The 17,657-nt window shown below is 36.1% G+C and overlaps 1 protein-coding gene across 1 annotated transcript in view; it reads right to left on the reverse strand.

Moving 5' to 3' along the window:
* Window positions 1–17,657, reverse strand: part of Pola1 (DNA polymerase alpha 1, catalytic subunit) — a 318,138-nt gene that overhangs the window by 127,905 nt on the left and 172,576 nt on the right. Inside the window, exon 25 of the mRNA XM_052170245.1 lies at window positions 5,956–6,072. Coding sequence (XP_052026205.1) covers window positions 5,956–6,072 — 117 coding nt within the window. The remainder of the gene's footprint in view (window positions 1–5,955; window positions 6,073–17,657) is intronic.

Raw genomic sequence — 17,657 nt, forward strand, 5'->3', positions numbered from 1 at the left:
ACATGGGGCACATGATTTTGACTCAGTCTTTTCTTCACGTTTCTACCCTGTGATGTATAGCATTGTTGAACTGTGTTGTGACTGAAAATAGGTTGCTGCTGCTGTTGTTGACAGATAAAGAAAAAGAATCGCAGAGAATCATGTGAACCATGAACCCCTAAAGCATCCTCCCTCTCCCTGTGAGGTGCTCCCCTACCCACCCACTCCTGTCTCCCTGCCCTGGCATTCCCGTTATGTTTGAAAATACATACTGCCTTAGACTGAGAATTAAATGTTTGTTCTTTATTAAGCCTCTGTTAGTTTGTGCTTCCATTACCTTTAGGTCAATTCAATTTCTAAGTGTTACAAGTAAAATTATGTCCCTCAAAAACATTAATATAGTTAAAATGGCCATTTTGCCAAAACAATAAATATACAAATGCAACGCAATACCCATCAAAATCCCAACTCAATTCTTCATAGAGTTAGAAAGAGCAATTCTCAAATTCATCTGGAATAAAAAACAACCCAGGATAGCTAAAAATATTCTCAACAACAAAAGAAAGTCTGGGGGAATCAGTATCCCTGACCTCAAGCAATACTATCGAGCAATAGTGTTAAAAACTGCATGGTATTGGTACAGTGACAGGCAGGCAGATCAATGGAACAGGATTGAAGATTCAGAAACGAACCCACACACCTATGGCCACTTGATCCTCGACAAAAGGGGCTGAAAACATCCAATGGAAAAAAGATAGCCTTTTCAACAAATGGTGCTGGTTCAACTGGAGGTCAGCAAGCAGAAGAATGTGAATTGATCTATCCTTGTCTCCTTGTACTAAGCTCAACTCCAAATGTATCAAGGACCTCCAAATAAAGCCAGACACTCTGAAGCTAATAGAAAAGAAACTGGGGAAGACCCTTGAGGACATCGGTACAGGGGGAAAGTTTCTGAACAGATCACCAATAGCATATGCTCTAAGATCAAGAATTGACAAATGGGACCTCATAAAATTACAAAGTTTCTGTAAGGCGAAGGACACCATCAAAAGGACAAATCAGCAACCAACAAATTGGGAAAAAAAAAGATCTTCACCAACCCTACATCAGATAGAGGGCTAATACCCAATATATATAAAGAACTCAAGAAGTTACACTTCAGAAAACCAAATAACCCTATTTAAAAATGGAGTACAGAGTTAAACAAAGAATTTTCACCTGAAGAAATTCGGATGCCCGAGAAGCATCTTAAAAAATGCTCAACTTCATTAGTCATTAGGGAAATGCAAATCAAAACAACCCTGAGATTTCACCTTACACCAGTCAGAATGGCTAAGATTAAAAATTCAGGAGACAGCAGATGTTGGTGAGGATGTGGAGAAAGAGGAACACTCCTCCACTGCTGGTGGGGTTGCAAATTGGCACAACCACTCTGGAAATCAGTCTGGCAGTTCCTCCGAAAACTGGGCACCTCACTTCTAGAAGATCCTGCTATACCACTCCTGGGCATATACCCAGAAGATTCCCCAGCATGTAATAAGGATACATGCTCCACTATGTTCATAGCAGCCCTATTTATAATAGCCAGAAGCTGGAAAGAACCCAGGTATCCCTCAACAGAAGAGTGCATGGAAAAATGTGGTATATATATACACAATGGAGTACTATTCAGCCATTAGAAACAATGAATTCATGAAATTCTTAGAGAAATGGATGGAGCTGGAGAACATCATACTAAGTGAGGTAACCCAGACTCAAAAGATCAATCATGGTATGGACTCACTAATAAGTGGATATTAACCTAGAACACTGGAATACCCAAACATAATCCACACATCAAATGAGGTACAAGAAGGGGAGGAGTGGCCCCTGGTTCTGGAAAGACTCAGTGAAGCAGTATAGGGCAAAACAAGAACCAGGGAAGTGGGAAGGGTTGGGTGGGAAAACAGGGGGAGGGAAGGGGGCTGATGGGACTTTCGGGGATTGGGGGGTCTAGAAAAGGGGAAATCATTTGAAATGTAAATAAAAAATATAAAAAAAGAAAGAAAAAAAAAAAAAGAAAAAAGAAAGATAAAAAGAAACCAAACACAAAGCTGGGCAGTGGTAGTGCAGGCCTGTACTCCCAGAACTTAGGAGGCAGAGGCAGGCAGATTTCTGAGTTCGAGGATAGCCTGGTCTACAGAGTGAGTCCAGGACAGCCAGGACCACACAGAGAAACCCTGTCTCGAACCCCCTCCCCCAAAAAAGAGAAAGAAACCAAATACCACATCCTTTATTAAATAACCAGCAACTTGTGTACCATTAAATTCCCATGAATCCAAAGAAAATTTAAGAATACAAAAGATATATTTTAATATATCTAAGAGAGAAAAGGTATGTCTAAAGCCCTGGCAACAAAACTTTCCCCAGTTTTTGCTCATAACTCAGGCAATATGAGTCTTAAGGAGAGCCATGTTGCATATCCCAAGCCAATTCTACAAAGTATTCAAATCAACTGTAACCCAGGACTAAGAGAGTGATTAGGTGAAGATGACACTAGCTCCTTAAACATCTAGTGTTTTACCACAAACTTGAACCTATCTGAAGTCTCCACTAGCTTCCTAGGAGAAAGAGATTGTGATTTGTTCAATTTATAAATGACCTTTCTTTTTTTTGCCCAGACAACAGTTTTATAAAATCAATGTTAAATTGCTTTTCAAATTTTAATAGTATGTGTATAAAACAATGGATTTCATTGTGATGTTTTCATACATACCTGCAATGTAGTTTAATTATAATTATACTGATTCCCCATATACTCTCTGTAGTATTATTAAATCTAGAGTCTATATATGGGGAAGATATAAAATATTTGTCTTTCTGAATCTGTACTGTTTCATTAAATGTGATAATCTCTGGTTTAACGTATTTTCATATAAATTGCATTACTTCATTCTTTTGTATGGCTAAATAAAACCTCACTGTGTAGATATACCACATTTTTTATGCATTCATCTATTTATAAATAGAACATCCTAAATGTCCCCAAGGCTGAGAAAATTTCATAGAATAGGTGTTTAATACGATTCTTTTGAGAAGGGAATCACATTTCATTTTATAGACCAGGCATGTCTCAAACATGTCGTGACAGCCCTGTCTCAAACACCTAACTACTGGGATTATAAGCATGTACCATTACACTTGGCATAATTATTAAATAAGAAACATAGCTGAGACTCAGTAACTGAGAGCTTAAGTACTAGATGAGCATAATCTTTTCTTTTTTTGACGGTGTTTTGAGACACTATTTCTCTATACGGTCCTGGCTAGCTTTCCTGGTACTTGCTCTGTAAGCCCAAATGGCCTCAAATTACAAGATCTACCTGCCTCTGCAGAGATTAAAAGTATGTACCACCACACCCAGTAAGAAGATTATAATCTTGTGAAATGGATATTTTGGAAAACCTGTAAAAATTGCAGTGATGATGTTCATTGTAAAACTGCTTCTCAGGTGTCTTTGGAAAGATTAATATTTTTATTCCTAGTAGAAAAACTCAGAAATGCCATAGTATTACTTTCCCAATTCATTACTAGGAATTCAAATGAACTACAGAAAAATGATCTGAGTCTACTTTTCAAGGTTCCTGTTCAGAAACACTAAAGACAGTTTCACTAACCAGCACACTCTGAAATAATAATTCCAGAAGGTCATGTCTGAGCAGCCAATCTATGAAAAATTCTCCTGGGAATAAGTAGCTGAGCCCATGGAAAATATCTACCTAGAATGTCATAGTATGGGTAAGGGTAGAACATAAGGAACAAAAGCAAGTTACTTTGAAATGCTTGTATTTGGCTCATTTACAAAGGATGCTAAATCATAAGATAACCTAATATATTAAATTACTACCATCAATACCACCAATGTTTATCATAAGCTTAATGATCCTTTAGCTATATTCCTTTTTTCCTTTTCTCACTATGAACTGATGCATAAAACTAGCTGACTTTCTAAGAAACAACCCAATTTCCAACTTAAGTGAATGAGTTAGACATTGTAAGTCTCAAAGGCAAAAATCAGTTTATAAAGTCTGATTCTCCTTAGAACCTGTGGGTCACAACCCCAGGAGTCATATATATTTATATTATGATTCATAGCAGTAGTAAAATTAGCTATATGAAGTAGCAACAAAAATCATTTTATGGTCAGGGTTATAACAACATGAAGGACTGTATTAAAGGGTCACAGCAATAGGAAGGTTGAGAATCACTGCTCTACAACTAGATTAATGAGGACTTCTTCAGCATGTCTCTCTGTTCCTTTTATTTATCTGTTGACTTAAGTATTGAGACTGATGCAAAAATAATTCATCAGGACAGCTAATTCTCACATGTTCTACATTTAAAAACCCTATACTACTATGCTAAATATTGAAGCTATAGAAAGTCAAGGTACATTTAATATTTATCCAGTTATTTGAAAATAAGTTATCAGCAATGTCCAAATTTGTGAAAGGCTATGCTACCAACAGCACATTCAGGTGAGAGAGATGGAGCACACCTTTAATCCCAGCACTTGGGAGGGATAGGCAGGTGGATCTCTCTGAGTTCAAGGCTAGCCTGGTGTACAAAATAAGCCCCAGGACCGCCAGGGCTACAAGGAGAAAGCCTGTCTCAGGAAAAAACAAAACAAACACAACACAACAACCAAACTGGGATACTCTTAAGGTATTGGTATATAGTAAAAACTAGCATAGTCACCAAGAAAGTTATGTGGCAATAAGAAACACTACTATATTTACTTTTAGGGACACTGATAATACTCTATCCTAATGAATCAAGTGAGATAAAGAAAAAAAATCATTGAAGTAGGAGGGAAACACACACTATAAAATTTTCAGTACAGTCCTATTGAAAAAGTAGCCTATGAGAAGTGTGGTTAAGTTGTATTTAATGCATGAAGTAGCCACACACAGACACACACACACACACAAAAAACGCTACAAAGCACACCTTCATTGTGAAGGCAGTTAAAATTACATATAAATATGTAAAAGAACAAAGAAAAAGACAATACAACAAAGTACTTTCCTAAAATTAGACTGTGTACCATCCTTTTCAGAGAAAGGATTTTACCTCAAAAACTGGGACAACTAGAATGTTAATTTTGCATTAAAAAATAAGTAATAGGTCACCAACTTTTACCTTTTCAACAAAATCCCTGCAAATACCTATATAAAGTTTGAAAATAAGGCATATTCTGTGAAGTGGACTATATGATCACACTGCAAAGTTCAAGACTTGCAGAACTAGTTTAAGTTTGTCTAGCTTAGTAATAGTGAGACAGTAACTAATTATAAAATCCTTTTGGTTCAAAAAATCTGCAACATTCTGTTCACCATAGTTTGTAAAGTGCTGACTGGATTGAAGGTACTCCAAGCGGGTATGGGAGGAAAGGCTCTTAATTACCAGAGAGGCCTTTCCAGACTCCATGGTCCATAGTTGGTAGTCCTTAATTGCAGTATGCATTATCCCTCAGATAACTATACTAAGGTTTGCTCAACCAATGATCTATGCAGATACTGATAAACAATTTAATGACACAGGGGGCAGAAACCCACCTCAAGATGAACTCTTTGAAATACAGTTTAGGAAGATTTTCTACTGTTTCCAAAATGGGATTTGATTAAGTCTAAAGATACAAGCAGTTTTTATAAAGGAATCTCTTTTGCAATTATAAAGTTGTAACCCTTAGGAAACATAAGTAAATCATAAGAATTAATGTTTCACCTTCATATAAATATAGTATTGATTAAGATATATTAAAAAATAAAACATGCATTTTCTTGAAGTATGTATAGTGAAGAAAAAAATATATGAGTGTGATAGAGGGATGTCTTCAGAGGGCAAATATAGAGCCTCTGCTTCCCAGAGCTAATGGCTGGACAAACAATTCTCTGCTGTCTTCTGAGTAGCATTGCAGCACTAGGCAATAGTTACCTCTGGTCTAAGCACAGCTTTCATGCAGACTGGACACAGAGGCCCATTTCGGGAGAAATGAAGGGGAAGACGTCGAAGGCGACTGCAACAAGTTGGCTCTTCACATATCAACCAGCCCTGGAGACAAAAGAAAGAAAAATCACCATTGACCAACAAAAATAATAAACTCTCCTGTTGTCAACCTTACCAACCTTCCTAAGAGATTACAAAATAACTTCATTATCTACCTGTTTGGATATATTAAATAAATGTATGCTCTAAACTTAAAAATTAAAAAAAAAACATGGGATTGGAGAGATGGCTCATTAGTTAGGCACACTGTTCATTCTTCCAGAAACCATGGTTCAATTCCAGCATCCACATGGCAGTTCACAGCCATCTGTAAACTCTAGTTCGAGGGAATCCAACATCCTCTTCTGGCCTCTGTGTGCACTACACATGCTATACTTACATGCAGGCAAAATATTCCTACATATAAAGTAAAAAGAAATGTAAAACCTTAAAAACATCTCAGAAAGATTCACATAAGGTTTTCTCCCTTTTCATAAAGAATGTATCTGTTAAACAGAAAGACAAGCTATCACAAATAGTTGAGCAGATTCCCATTCATACTGAGGCCCTAAGGCTTGTGGGCTTTGATGCTATGACATACATTGCTACAGAGGCACAGTAAAGCCAAGTCAAGCAAGGTGAGGTGCTGAGGTAAACAGGTAAGCAATTTACGTTCTTATGTTCTCTCATCTCACAGTGCCCATTCCTATAAGGTTCAAAGAAGGGAGGTACTGGCTGTCTACAAGGCTTAGGGCATTCTGAGAGATAATTTCTGACTTGAAGAATAGGTAGAAGTTCGGTCAGTGGAAAAGGAGAAAAAACAACTTGGGCAGAAAGAACAACACTTGGAAAACTGAGGATAGAGTCAGAGTATGGTTTAGTTAAGAAAGGGATGAGCAGCATGTATAACTCCATTCTTTATTTCCACTTTCATCAGTTTGTCTTACCCCCTTAATAAATGCTGTATACACATGAGTGTTGCCTAAGATACTTTAAACTCCACCCATATCATGGCATTTCCATGTGGAGTTATTCCAAATCTGAGGGATGCCTTCACTCACTGCTCTGACCCCATTCCTCATCATTCTTTCATGGAAGAAGGTACAAACAAACTCAAAAGAAACCACCAAGGATTACTTGTTCTAGCTCTGTTTATGACTTTCAAACAAAGCAAAGTGCATTTGTACAACTTACCTTTAAACAATAAAAAAATCATCTAGTCAATATATTCAAAGGAAGTTTCACTCATACCTTCATTCGGTAAATTAAACTATTTAAAATTGTAACTTGAACTTATCAGGTACAGAATATCAAATGAATTTCGGACATGCATCTAGAGTTTTGTTAAACATGGGAAACTAGCAAAGGGGCACCAGGCACAGCATTTCAAGAAACTATAATCTCAATAGAACAGCATAGTACTCAATAGAGTACTGCAAGTCAGCAGAGAAGGGATATATTTGAGATATGAAGTTCTTAACTTACTCTTAGAAAACTGTAATTCACTATATTTTAACAACAACCAAACAAGCAAATAGGTAAGAACTACCATGGTAATTACTTTTACGATGGGGGTTGGTGGTTTGTGCTATGGAGCTCAGGCTGACCTTAAACTTGTAATTTTCCTGCCTTAGCCCCTAAAGTAATCAGGATATAAGCAAAGTATCATCACACCTAGCTCAGTTTCATGTTTTAATGCAAGAAATCATTAGGTACCAGAACACAACTTAATCATTAAATAATAATAAGTTGCTATTATTATGTATTTTAAGATAGGTTCTGGCTGGCCTCTAACTCACTGTCTTCCTGACTCTGTCCCTTGAGTGCAGAAATTATAGGCATGATACCAGGTCCAGGAATTTGTTTTTTAATCTACAAAATATAATGTCCTAAAAGCTTAAATTGTTTCAGATGTTTTAAGCACTTGATTTCATCATTGCTTCATGATTTGCCAAGTGAGCTGCCAACCAAGAAGATGCTAAGTTGCTGTTTTACCCATTTTAAAAAAGCAAAGACCTATCTCAATCTCTGACAGTTACAAACTAAAGTTCTTTCAAATCATAAAGAAAACAGATAATATAATTTGTCTAAATTTCCTAGCAGTTATAATTAACATTAAAGAGGTCTTTCTTTCTTTGTCACCTTTCTATTCAGTGCTTGTTTGGGCTTGTTTGTACTTACTATCTGTTAATCTCCCTTTACAAATGACAACAAAAACTAGTGCAATTATTCATGAAACTTATGCTGATAACTGTGTGAAGAGAACTGATGGTGAAGAAAATATTAGAAGCTGGTAACTCTTTATGCCTCATGTTTTTGATAACTAAGCTTTTGGACATGCTACATTTTAAGCAAAACTTTTTTATGGGGGAACCAGGCTCTGTTTTCAATATATGCTTCGTTTTAATTCAATTTCACCTAGTAAAATTAGCTAACACTTTATTCCATAAACAAATGGTAAGCAAAAATGCTAAGTTTAACTTTCAATAAACAATTATATTGTTAAAAAATAAATATTACAAGACTTTGAAAAAATCCAAGATGGGGCAAAGTGTACAGTACAAAATTATGAATTTTATTGGTAAAGGGCAACAGAAACAAAGCAAATGGAACTACCAGTATCTTGTGATCTTGCTTTAAAACATCATTTACAATAACAAAACTAAACATTTTCACTTTCCCCATGGGATAACATGTACAGTCCAAAGAATCTATTGCCAAGTAAATAGATTCATAGAAGAAATTTGTTTTGAATAAATTCCTTGGAAGTCCAATCTAAAAAGATGGATTTTTAAGGAAACTTTTAAAAACCACTATGAGAAGTCTGCCGTCCAAGTATGTCATCTGACTATTGTGTAATGCTACATTCAAATTCTTACAATAGGAGTGAGGATATACATTTTCCATTGCCTGGCTTAATCATGTTCATAAAGGAAAGGGTCAAAGGAGGTCAAGTCAGCTTGTCCAATAATAAAACAAACATGCAAAGCTCTTTCACCTGCTGTTTTATCTCAGCATCATTATTCTTTAAAATCATTATGTACCAAATACTAATCAGTTTTGATTGCTAAATTATATTTCTGAGGTCTCAGCTAAAATGACTTCTGTCTGTACATTTCTGAGGCATCCTTAATAGACCTAAAACAAACTACTACTCATTTGAGTACATTTGTATTTTGGGGATTCAAAGATGCAGAGCTCACCCAAATGTGGTACATGGGGGCATTAAAGAAAACTTTTTTTAATTCAAACACAGAGGAGCACATTTATGAAATGCCACAAGGCCTGGGTCTTAAATTCCTTTGTGTTAAGTATATATAATGGGTTCTTCTAATGCCAGCCCGTCACCTATTTTGTCACACTGACTTTTCATCACAGCCTTGTTAACGTCAAACTCAAACAAAATGCAGATTTTAAGCTGCTCTACTGCAATAGCCTCTTCTATGTCTACCCTGAGTCCATTCTCTCCCACACACACTACAAAAATTGGACAAGTATAATTTCCCAGGGCTCTCCATACCTTAGTCTCTCGCCACAGACAAGTAACGAACTCAGTCCAACTTCCAAATGTTTACAACCACACCATGGTCCCTGATTTCTCAATCCTCAACAAATAGTCTTTGCTCTATTGGATTGCTTTTGTTACTATCCTCACTACATCTTGGTATCTTCACCTTTACACTGCATGTCACATATTCCTAATAAAATAACCATTGCTTGAATAAAATGTCCATTCTTCTAAATTTTCTTGGTCCACTGGGACTTCTCCCTTTATTTCATTAAATCATAACCATATACTGGTTTATATTGTCCCTGAAGCATTTTATTTTACCTGTTAAATTGGTCAGGCCCCAAAGTATAATCTGGTTTGTGTTTAGTGGACTTCTTGCTAGTCACTAGTGCACAGACTCACTCCATAAAATAATGTACTCCCAAATATTAGTGAGTAATTTTGTGTAAGCCACCAAACCTACCAAATCTCTCTCTGAACCTCAGTGTCCTCATCTATAAAACAAAATACTTACTACTGTTGTTCAGAGGATCAAAACAAAAATAAACAACAACCTCACAAAATATTCAATAAATGCATTGAGGAGCATCACTGTTAAGTTATAGCTGACAATGCATTTTTAAAAGTGCACTATATTTTAATCATGAAATAGAACCTGGTCATTGGCCAGGGAGTGGCATTAAGAAATAGAGAACTAAGGCCAGGTATGGTGATATATATTTTTAATTTTAACATTAAGGAGACAGAGGCAGTCTCTGAGTTTGCAACTAACTTGGATATCATCGTGAGTCCCAGGTTATTACACAGATTATAGAGACAGACAGACAAATGAGGGGAAGGGAAAAAACAAGTGGAGAACTAAAATAATGGATAAATGACAATTAAATTTAAAAGTGGAACTGCTTTTAATTTGAGTGGAAAATATTGACAAGAATGTGGTCAACGTAGGAGAGAATTTCTTATTTTTCCCAACAAAGCTGTACTTAATATGAAATTATAGATGGCAGAATAAATGACAAGGTAAGAAGACAGAGTCTTTGCTTTACTTTAGGATTCACAGAGATTTAAGAGATGGTTCTGCCATGATGTATAATTTAGTATAAATCCTAACAGCTTTCAAGGACACAGTTATGAGGACACAGTCACAGGGCAAGGTCTGCCAGTCTGCATGCTTTTTCATAATCTATCATATCATTATTAGTTTTGTAACACTCACCAACCTCCCTTCTTCCTAAACTATTCAAATTCAAAGAGCGTCAAATTCTCTTTTCATCCAAAGGCATTTATAAATTTCTGGAGTTCCCTTGCAGGCAACATTTTCTATCACAGAATTATGCCCAATGCATTAAAAGGGGGGTTCTTCTTATAGACAGACAGTACACAGTATGGGCCCACAGCTGCTTTTAAAGAATGACATGTTGTGATTTGGAATTTTCAGAAAAAAAAATATATAATTGCTTTCTGACCCACACTCACACCCAAAACTGGGAGAAATTTTTCCCTATGCTCTCCAGGGGAAGTTTTAACAGGAACACAAATTTGCTTTTAAAGTTAAATATTCTACACTGCTGCATGCTGACATGTCAAAGAGTGATTATTAAGTCTCAGAGAGGTGCCAGACTCGGAGATGAAAGGGCAAATCAAGTAAAATAAATATATAAACTAACTACTTACCAAATTTAATACAAAAATATTTTAAACAAAATTATCAAACAATCAGAAGTAGAAAGTGTCATGTCAGTCAATGTAAGAATTTTAAATATCATTAAAATAGATTTTTAAGTTAGAGATCTCTTTAAATGAACAGTCATCTGTCATTTCATCCAAGCTATTTGAAACTTATTGATCTTACCATTTGTGTAAGGGCAGACTCTATCATCAGTTTGCTGAAAGGATAATGAAGCACTCCCAAACTGTTATGATAGGTTACATGCAAACTGTGGTCCTCATTTAAACACAGAATAGCACAAGTGGACAAACTCCAACCTCTCCAATTGTATATTACATGACAGATTAGCAACCTGGTCTACTTTGCCTCACGTCAAATTCAATATTATGGTCTTGCTATTTTAATTTGCAATCAGAGTTTAAATATCAGAAGATGTACCTTAGGCACATCTGTGTAAGCCATCTTCTGTTACAGTGTGAGCACAGAAAGCCAACAATTGCCAGCAATTGTATTTTACCACTATAGGACAATATGAGAACAGTTAAAGTTGTTGTCATGCTAGCTAGTGGGGAAAATATACTTAAAAGTGACTTTATATGGAAAATTACACTTTGGGTGGAAAAAGTTCAGTGAAGGATATGTATCTCTCTGTATAGGTAGCTTTAAAAAAATCATTCAGTATACTCAAGCTTATTCCATAAAATATTCTCCCTACTCACTCAACTCAAAAGCAAGCGACATTCTTAGACTACAATGGGTCACAACTAAGTATACACTACCTTGTTTCAGAAATAATTTTGTTTTGTCTGTTGACTGTCAACAAAATACAAAGAACTCATGCAACCCAGTTATGTACTGTGGATATTAGAGATCTGACAAAATACAAATAATAAGAATACAAGATTTCAGAGCTACCCTGCTTTCACTTTACATGAGAAACTAAAAATATCTGCTTGTCCACATTCCATTCATCTCTATTGTATTACGAATCTTTTCATAAAAGACTTTATTCCCCTTATGTGAAGCTGCAAGTGACTTGGGGATATAATATTCCAACTGTGATGACTGACTCCCTAACATGATTATAAATAGTCATATCAAGTTAAGGCACAAATATAGTCATTTCAACATGGAAAAAGAGGAAAAGACTCAAATGTAATGGTATGGCAACATGGTTACTTTGGTACTTACATTACCATTTTAGTGATAAAATGCTAAGAGAAATTCTTTATTATTTCTATCATCATTTCAAGTCGTCACTCTTTAAAAAACCCACTACCATAATTTTGTACTCAAAATAACAAACTTCAAAAGCAAGCTCAATGCTCAGTTTTATCACTATGTCCAGAGGGGGGAAAGACTGGAAAGAACTACTGCAAAAACTCTAGCTTCAGTTATCTTTGCAATGTTTCTTCTGTAATTTTAAAAACAAACAAACAAAACCATATAAATTTAAAGATCTAAAAACTGTTATTGATGATGGAAAAGTTTTTTGACAAGGGCTGTTACTAACATATCTGAAAAATATTCTAAGCATTACATGTTTGGTTGTTGCCAAGATGAATTTGTAGAGAATATGCTCATGTCAAGGGTTGGGGGTAATGTTTTTCCTACTAACACTAAAGTTTCAAAAATTAGTCAATTTAATCACATAAGCAGTTCTTGAACAGAAAATGACAGGACATGTTTTGGAAACATTAGAATGGTTCAATAAATTAATCCACTCATTAAAATGCATAGTCTCTTATGTAATATGACCTGAATACAGTTCTTTATGATTGATTTCTAAAGGTAGGTAATAAATCAATTTATAGAGAGGTATCTTGCTCTCCATACCCTCTTCCCTGCTTGGATCCGATGTGAATACATATCTACCCAGATGTCTCTAGGCAAATGAAAAAATTAAATCAAAAGAGCAGGCACAGAATTTTTCTTTGCTCCAGTACAGTTAAAAGTTATTTTGATTGTGGGTTTTTTTTTTGGGGGGGGGGGGAATATGTATTGGTTAGCATGGCTTAAAGCAATGTGTCTTTGGATACCAAATAACAATGTTAAAACTGCATCATCTATGCAGTTGCCTCATAAAAATCAAAATGGAATTCACACTATCACCAGGCAATGTTTGTTCACTTAACTTTAATTATTTTCTCCTTGAGAATGGTACTAATGAAACTGAATATCTTTCATGGTCTCGAAGGGCCGTTTGAATAGTCTGTAAACAGAACTAAGGGGAGACAAGAGATCTGGCTGAGCCAGGGAGTTGCTAGGTGATGCAGAATGTAAACCCACAGACTTGCTCAAGTTTGCTTTGCTTTCATGCTACTTTCACACACTTTCAAAAGTTTTGAGAACTGAGTTTTCAGGTGGTCACTACAGAAAAGAATCCATCCCTCCAAATTCGCGTTCCACAGATGCTCTATGACATTCAAAAGAGATGAAATCCATTTGACCTTTGGCTGAAACATGGGAAACTTTGGATACCCACAATCTAAAAAACATATATCAAGGTGGATTCCAGTATTTCAAAAAAGGCATTCCTAATTCCTCTTCCAGTCTTAACTGAAATAAAGATTTCTTCTGAAGAAGGCAGGGGGTGGGGGTAGGCGATATGATCTCAGCTCAAGAGTTCTGGGGCACAGAAACTCAAAAGCCATGGCAAATACCTCAGAACAGACCATCATGCTGACAACCCTTTCGGTTTAGGCGCTTTCTTCCTCTCTTCTGGCCAGTACCAGGACTGACTGCCTGTGAGGCTTCTCCTAACCCACCCCCTCCCCCAGCCTCCTTTGTAAAGTAGCTGATCAGAGATTGTCCAGTAAGAGCACTTTATTAGATCATCAGCCAGAGGGGTTCACAAGTACTGAGAGCAATGGGCTCAAATGCGGCACATCAGTTTTAATAGACCAGGGGCTACTAGTAAACTGCAGATACTGCTGAGAACTTTCCATGCACTGAACTCTTGAAAAAGCACCGTCTCTCCAGCTTAAATGCAGCTGCCTCTTTCAATGCCGCAAATGGGTAAATTTGACAAAAAAGCCACCATTAAGACTACATGAAAGGCTCAAGACAACATCCTTTCAATGCTTTGTACTTCAGTAATCAGATGTACTTACTCACCCCCTCCCCCAAACCCGATCAAGAACTATTTCTGAATGGTAGGAAATAATTCCACTTTGTACATCTTTTAGTTAATCAAGACTTTCTATTCAGCAATTTGACCTTTTGTTCAAAACAGGATTATCAGTTTTTTCGCCAGTTACCAAGGGCGACTCGCATGGTGAACATAATTGCAATAATTTGCAAAACACCATGGCAACCCACATTACAACTAGGTAAATACTGGGCTTTTGTGCTACATTGTTATTTTCAGAGATGCTGAAGTCAAAGAACGAATGACAAATGAACACAAAATTTATATTTGCTTTGTCTCAAAAGAGAAGAAAATTGATAACAAGAATTGGGGGGAAACCGACTACAGCTGTAATTTCTAACTTGATTAATTAGGATGGTAACAGTCCTTAACAGTATATTCAACAAACAGCCCTGACTTCGTCTCTCCACCCACCTCTCTCTATACCACTACCACTGTCCCCCCCCCCCCCCCGACAAATTTTTTCAGCTTGGAGAACAAACATCCCCCATTTGCTCTTTTCTTCAATTTAATGGAATCCTTAATTGCAGAATATTGTTCTCCTGCTCTTCACGGCAATAAAAATGAGAAAAAGGGGGAGAGTGCCAGGGCAGACAGGGAGCTACAGTCATTTGTTTTCCTGCCTCTTTTGGACACCCCAGACCCAATGATGAGATGGCATTTTTCTGGTTTCAGCAGCTGTTTCGTAGCAGACAATAAAGTAAAAACTATTTAGCTTTGCAGAAAAGCCACTTCTGTCCTCTTGACAACACAAGGTAAGTCTACATGCCGAGATGAAGTTTCATAATTTAAATGCCAGAACATAAGATGGGAAAATGATGTTAATAATAAAGAACATACATTTTCTTGTAAAGAAATTATCAACTGTGGTACTGTCCAAAAAAAAGCTGTTGAAATGTGCGTGTTTGCTATTTATGGAAGATGTTCAGCAATATCACCAATGGTTTGAAAACCATTTTATACTCACAGAAATCCCAATTCACAAAACAATCTAAAATATAAACTGACTCAGGAATTAATGCAAAAATCAAAATAGCATTTTCAGTAGATAAGCAGTTTTTCATATAGCATTATCTTTTCACTAATAAATTTGACTGTAAAAGTTAGATAAGAATGTTTAAAGTCAGATGTGGGAGGCAGGTTTGTTTTTTGTAGTAAAGAAGCAGGTTTTTTTCCCCTAAGAGGCACACATTCCACTGTAATGCTCCCATTTTTTTGTAAATTATAAACACTGACTTTCTCCTGCAAAATGTAGTATTCAGGGACAAGAAAAGGAAATACACACAGCAAGGGTTTGCAGAAGTCCCACTGCCGAGCTCTCTAGAGATAAGCAGCTGCAAACGCATGCATTCTGAACACAGCCCAGCTCACTTTCCTTCAGCTGCTGCCTCCTAACGAGGAGGGACCAAATGAGGGGCTCTGAAAAGATCTGCATATTTCCCTGAACTTTTTTTTTTGAAAAATCAAATGAATAGAATACTATAATGGGTCTATTCTTATTTTGTCAGGGCTGAAAAATCTCCACACACCTAAGATTTAGCTTAGAGAAATCACAATGTAGCATTCTTCAGAATATGCTTTGGAAATTAGAGGTACTGTAATTTTTTTTTTTTTTTGAGGAGTAGAAATCAAAACGATGACATACATTACACCCTTTTCAGGCAGGGACCATCTTTTCATATTTTGAAAATACGTATTTTATTTTCTTGATTAGTTATAAATTCATGGTATCTCTATAAAATGCACCCTTTGTCAAAAGTATGAATGTTAAGAGAAAATATTCCCTTTAATATCAAATGACAAAAGGGACAATCAAGCCTTTTGTAATTCTTGATCAAATAAAATCAATAGAAGATAAACTTGGCATAAAATCCTTATAACACTTAAGTCTTTTAAGAAACCCATAGGTACAAATAAAATACTTTATAATCTGTCCAGAATACCTTCACTTGTAATAATTACCTAATATACCTACCTTCTTCTCAACCTTTAATAGTCCCTTTTCCAGTGTTTCTATTTTTCCCTTCTTGACATTGGTTTCTTTAGGACTAAAACATGTGATAACAGCTATCCTCCTATAACCTTAATAAATTACTCAAACCACTAAATCAGAAATAGGTAGCAGATGGATTACATTTCTTCTTCAGTTCAGTCCCCATGACCCCTGTAAGATGGTAGCTTGCAGTAAACATGAAACGCCCCGATACACTTTCCCCAAATTCTTATCTCAATTTGAAACTCTGGCTGCACACTAGAATCCCCAAGGGAGCATTAACACAGGTGGCTGGGCACCATCTCCAGGGCTTCTGACTGAGGGCTGGAGTGGGGCCTGAAAATCAGCATCTTTAACGGATCCCCAGATGTTACTGCTGCTGCTGATTTGGAGACCTTACTTTGAGAATCACCAGTGCCTTTCAGAATGGGTACTGGTTTTTTTTTTTTTTTTTTTTTTTTTTTTTTAAATCCACAAGCGATGCTAATATGCAGTCAGGGTTGAGAATCACTGCTCTGCATTACTCTCATTTTCTCTCTGCTGTTTAAGATGATTTTCTGAACAATGCACTTTATTAACAGAATTATACTTAGGAATAGTCTCTCTCAATTTCTTTCTCATTCAATATTTACTTTTTTCCTCTCTACATACTGCTTATGTGGCTATTCTAACTCTCTCAAGTTCTACAGACAGTATCTGAATTAGCAAAGCCTCAAATCAAACTTAATTCTACCAATAGAATAGACTGATTCTAAATGGCTTATACCAAGTGTATAGCTTAGTAGCAATTTGAAGAAAGCAACAAAGATATACTCTAAATATATTCTCTAAATATGTCTCTAAAATACGAAATGCATTCCTCTAAGCATGTAAGTGTTTTAAAGGAGAGTTTTAAAATATGGTCTCTATGAGAAGTGACCACAAATAACATTTTTGACAGGTAACATGAAATCATGTATTTTAGCCCTACATTTTAAAGGCTTCAGAATTCGACCCCAATCCTTTACACCTAAGGAAAATAAAACCTTCTAAAAGTTAATTCCTTGTATAGTGTGTGGACTGAACTTCCAGTCCAATGTTCTTTTCTTTACACTTTGTAACATGATATTCAATATATCAGACATCTTGAGTACTTGTAATGTCGCTGCTCCAAACTCAGATATGATGCAAAGGTAAAACTATAGTCTCCTGATATTTTTAAATACGCATGACAGACTTGGATATATTGTATTAAGTTTAAAAAGTGTGTGTGTGTGTGTGTGTGTGTGTGTGTGTGTGTGTGTGTGTGTGTGTGTGTGTGTACATTATTAACAAACCTTGTTTTTTT

Source organism: Apodemus sylvaticus, chromosome X (assembly GCF_947179515.1).
Source record: "Apodemus sylvaticus chromosome X, mApoSyl1.1, whole genome shotgun sequence".
Classification (NCBI taxonomy): domain Eukaryota; kingdom Metazoa; phylum Chordata; class Mammalia; order Rodentia; family Muridae; genus Apodemus; species Apodemus sylvaticus.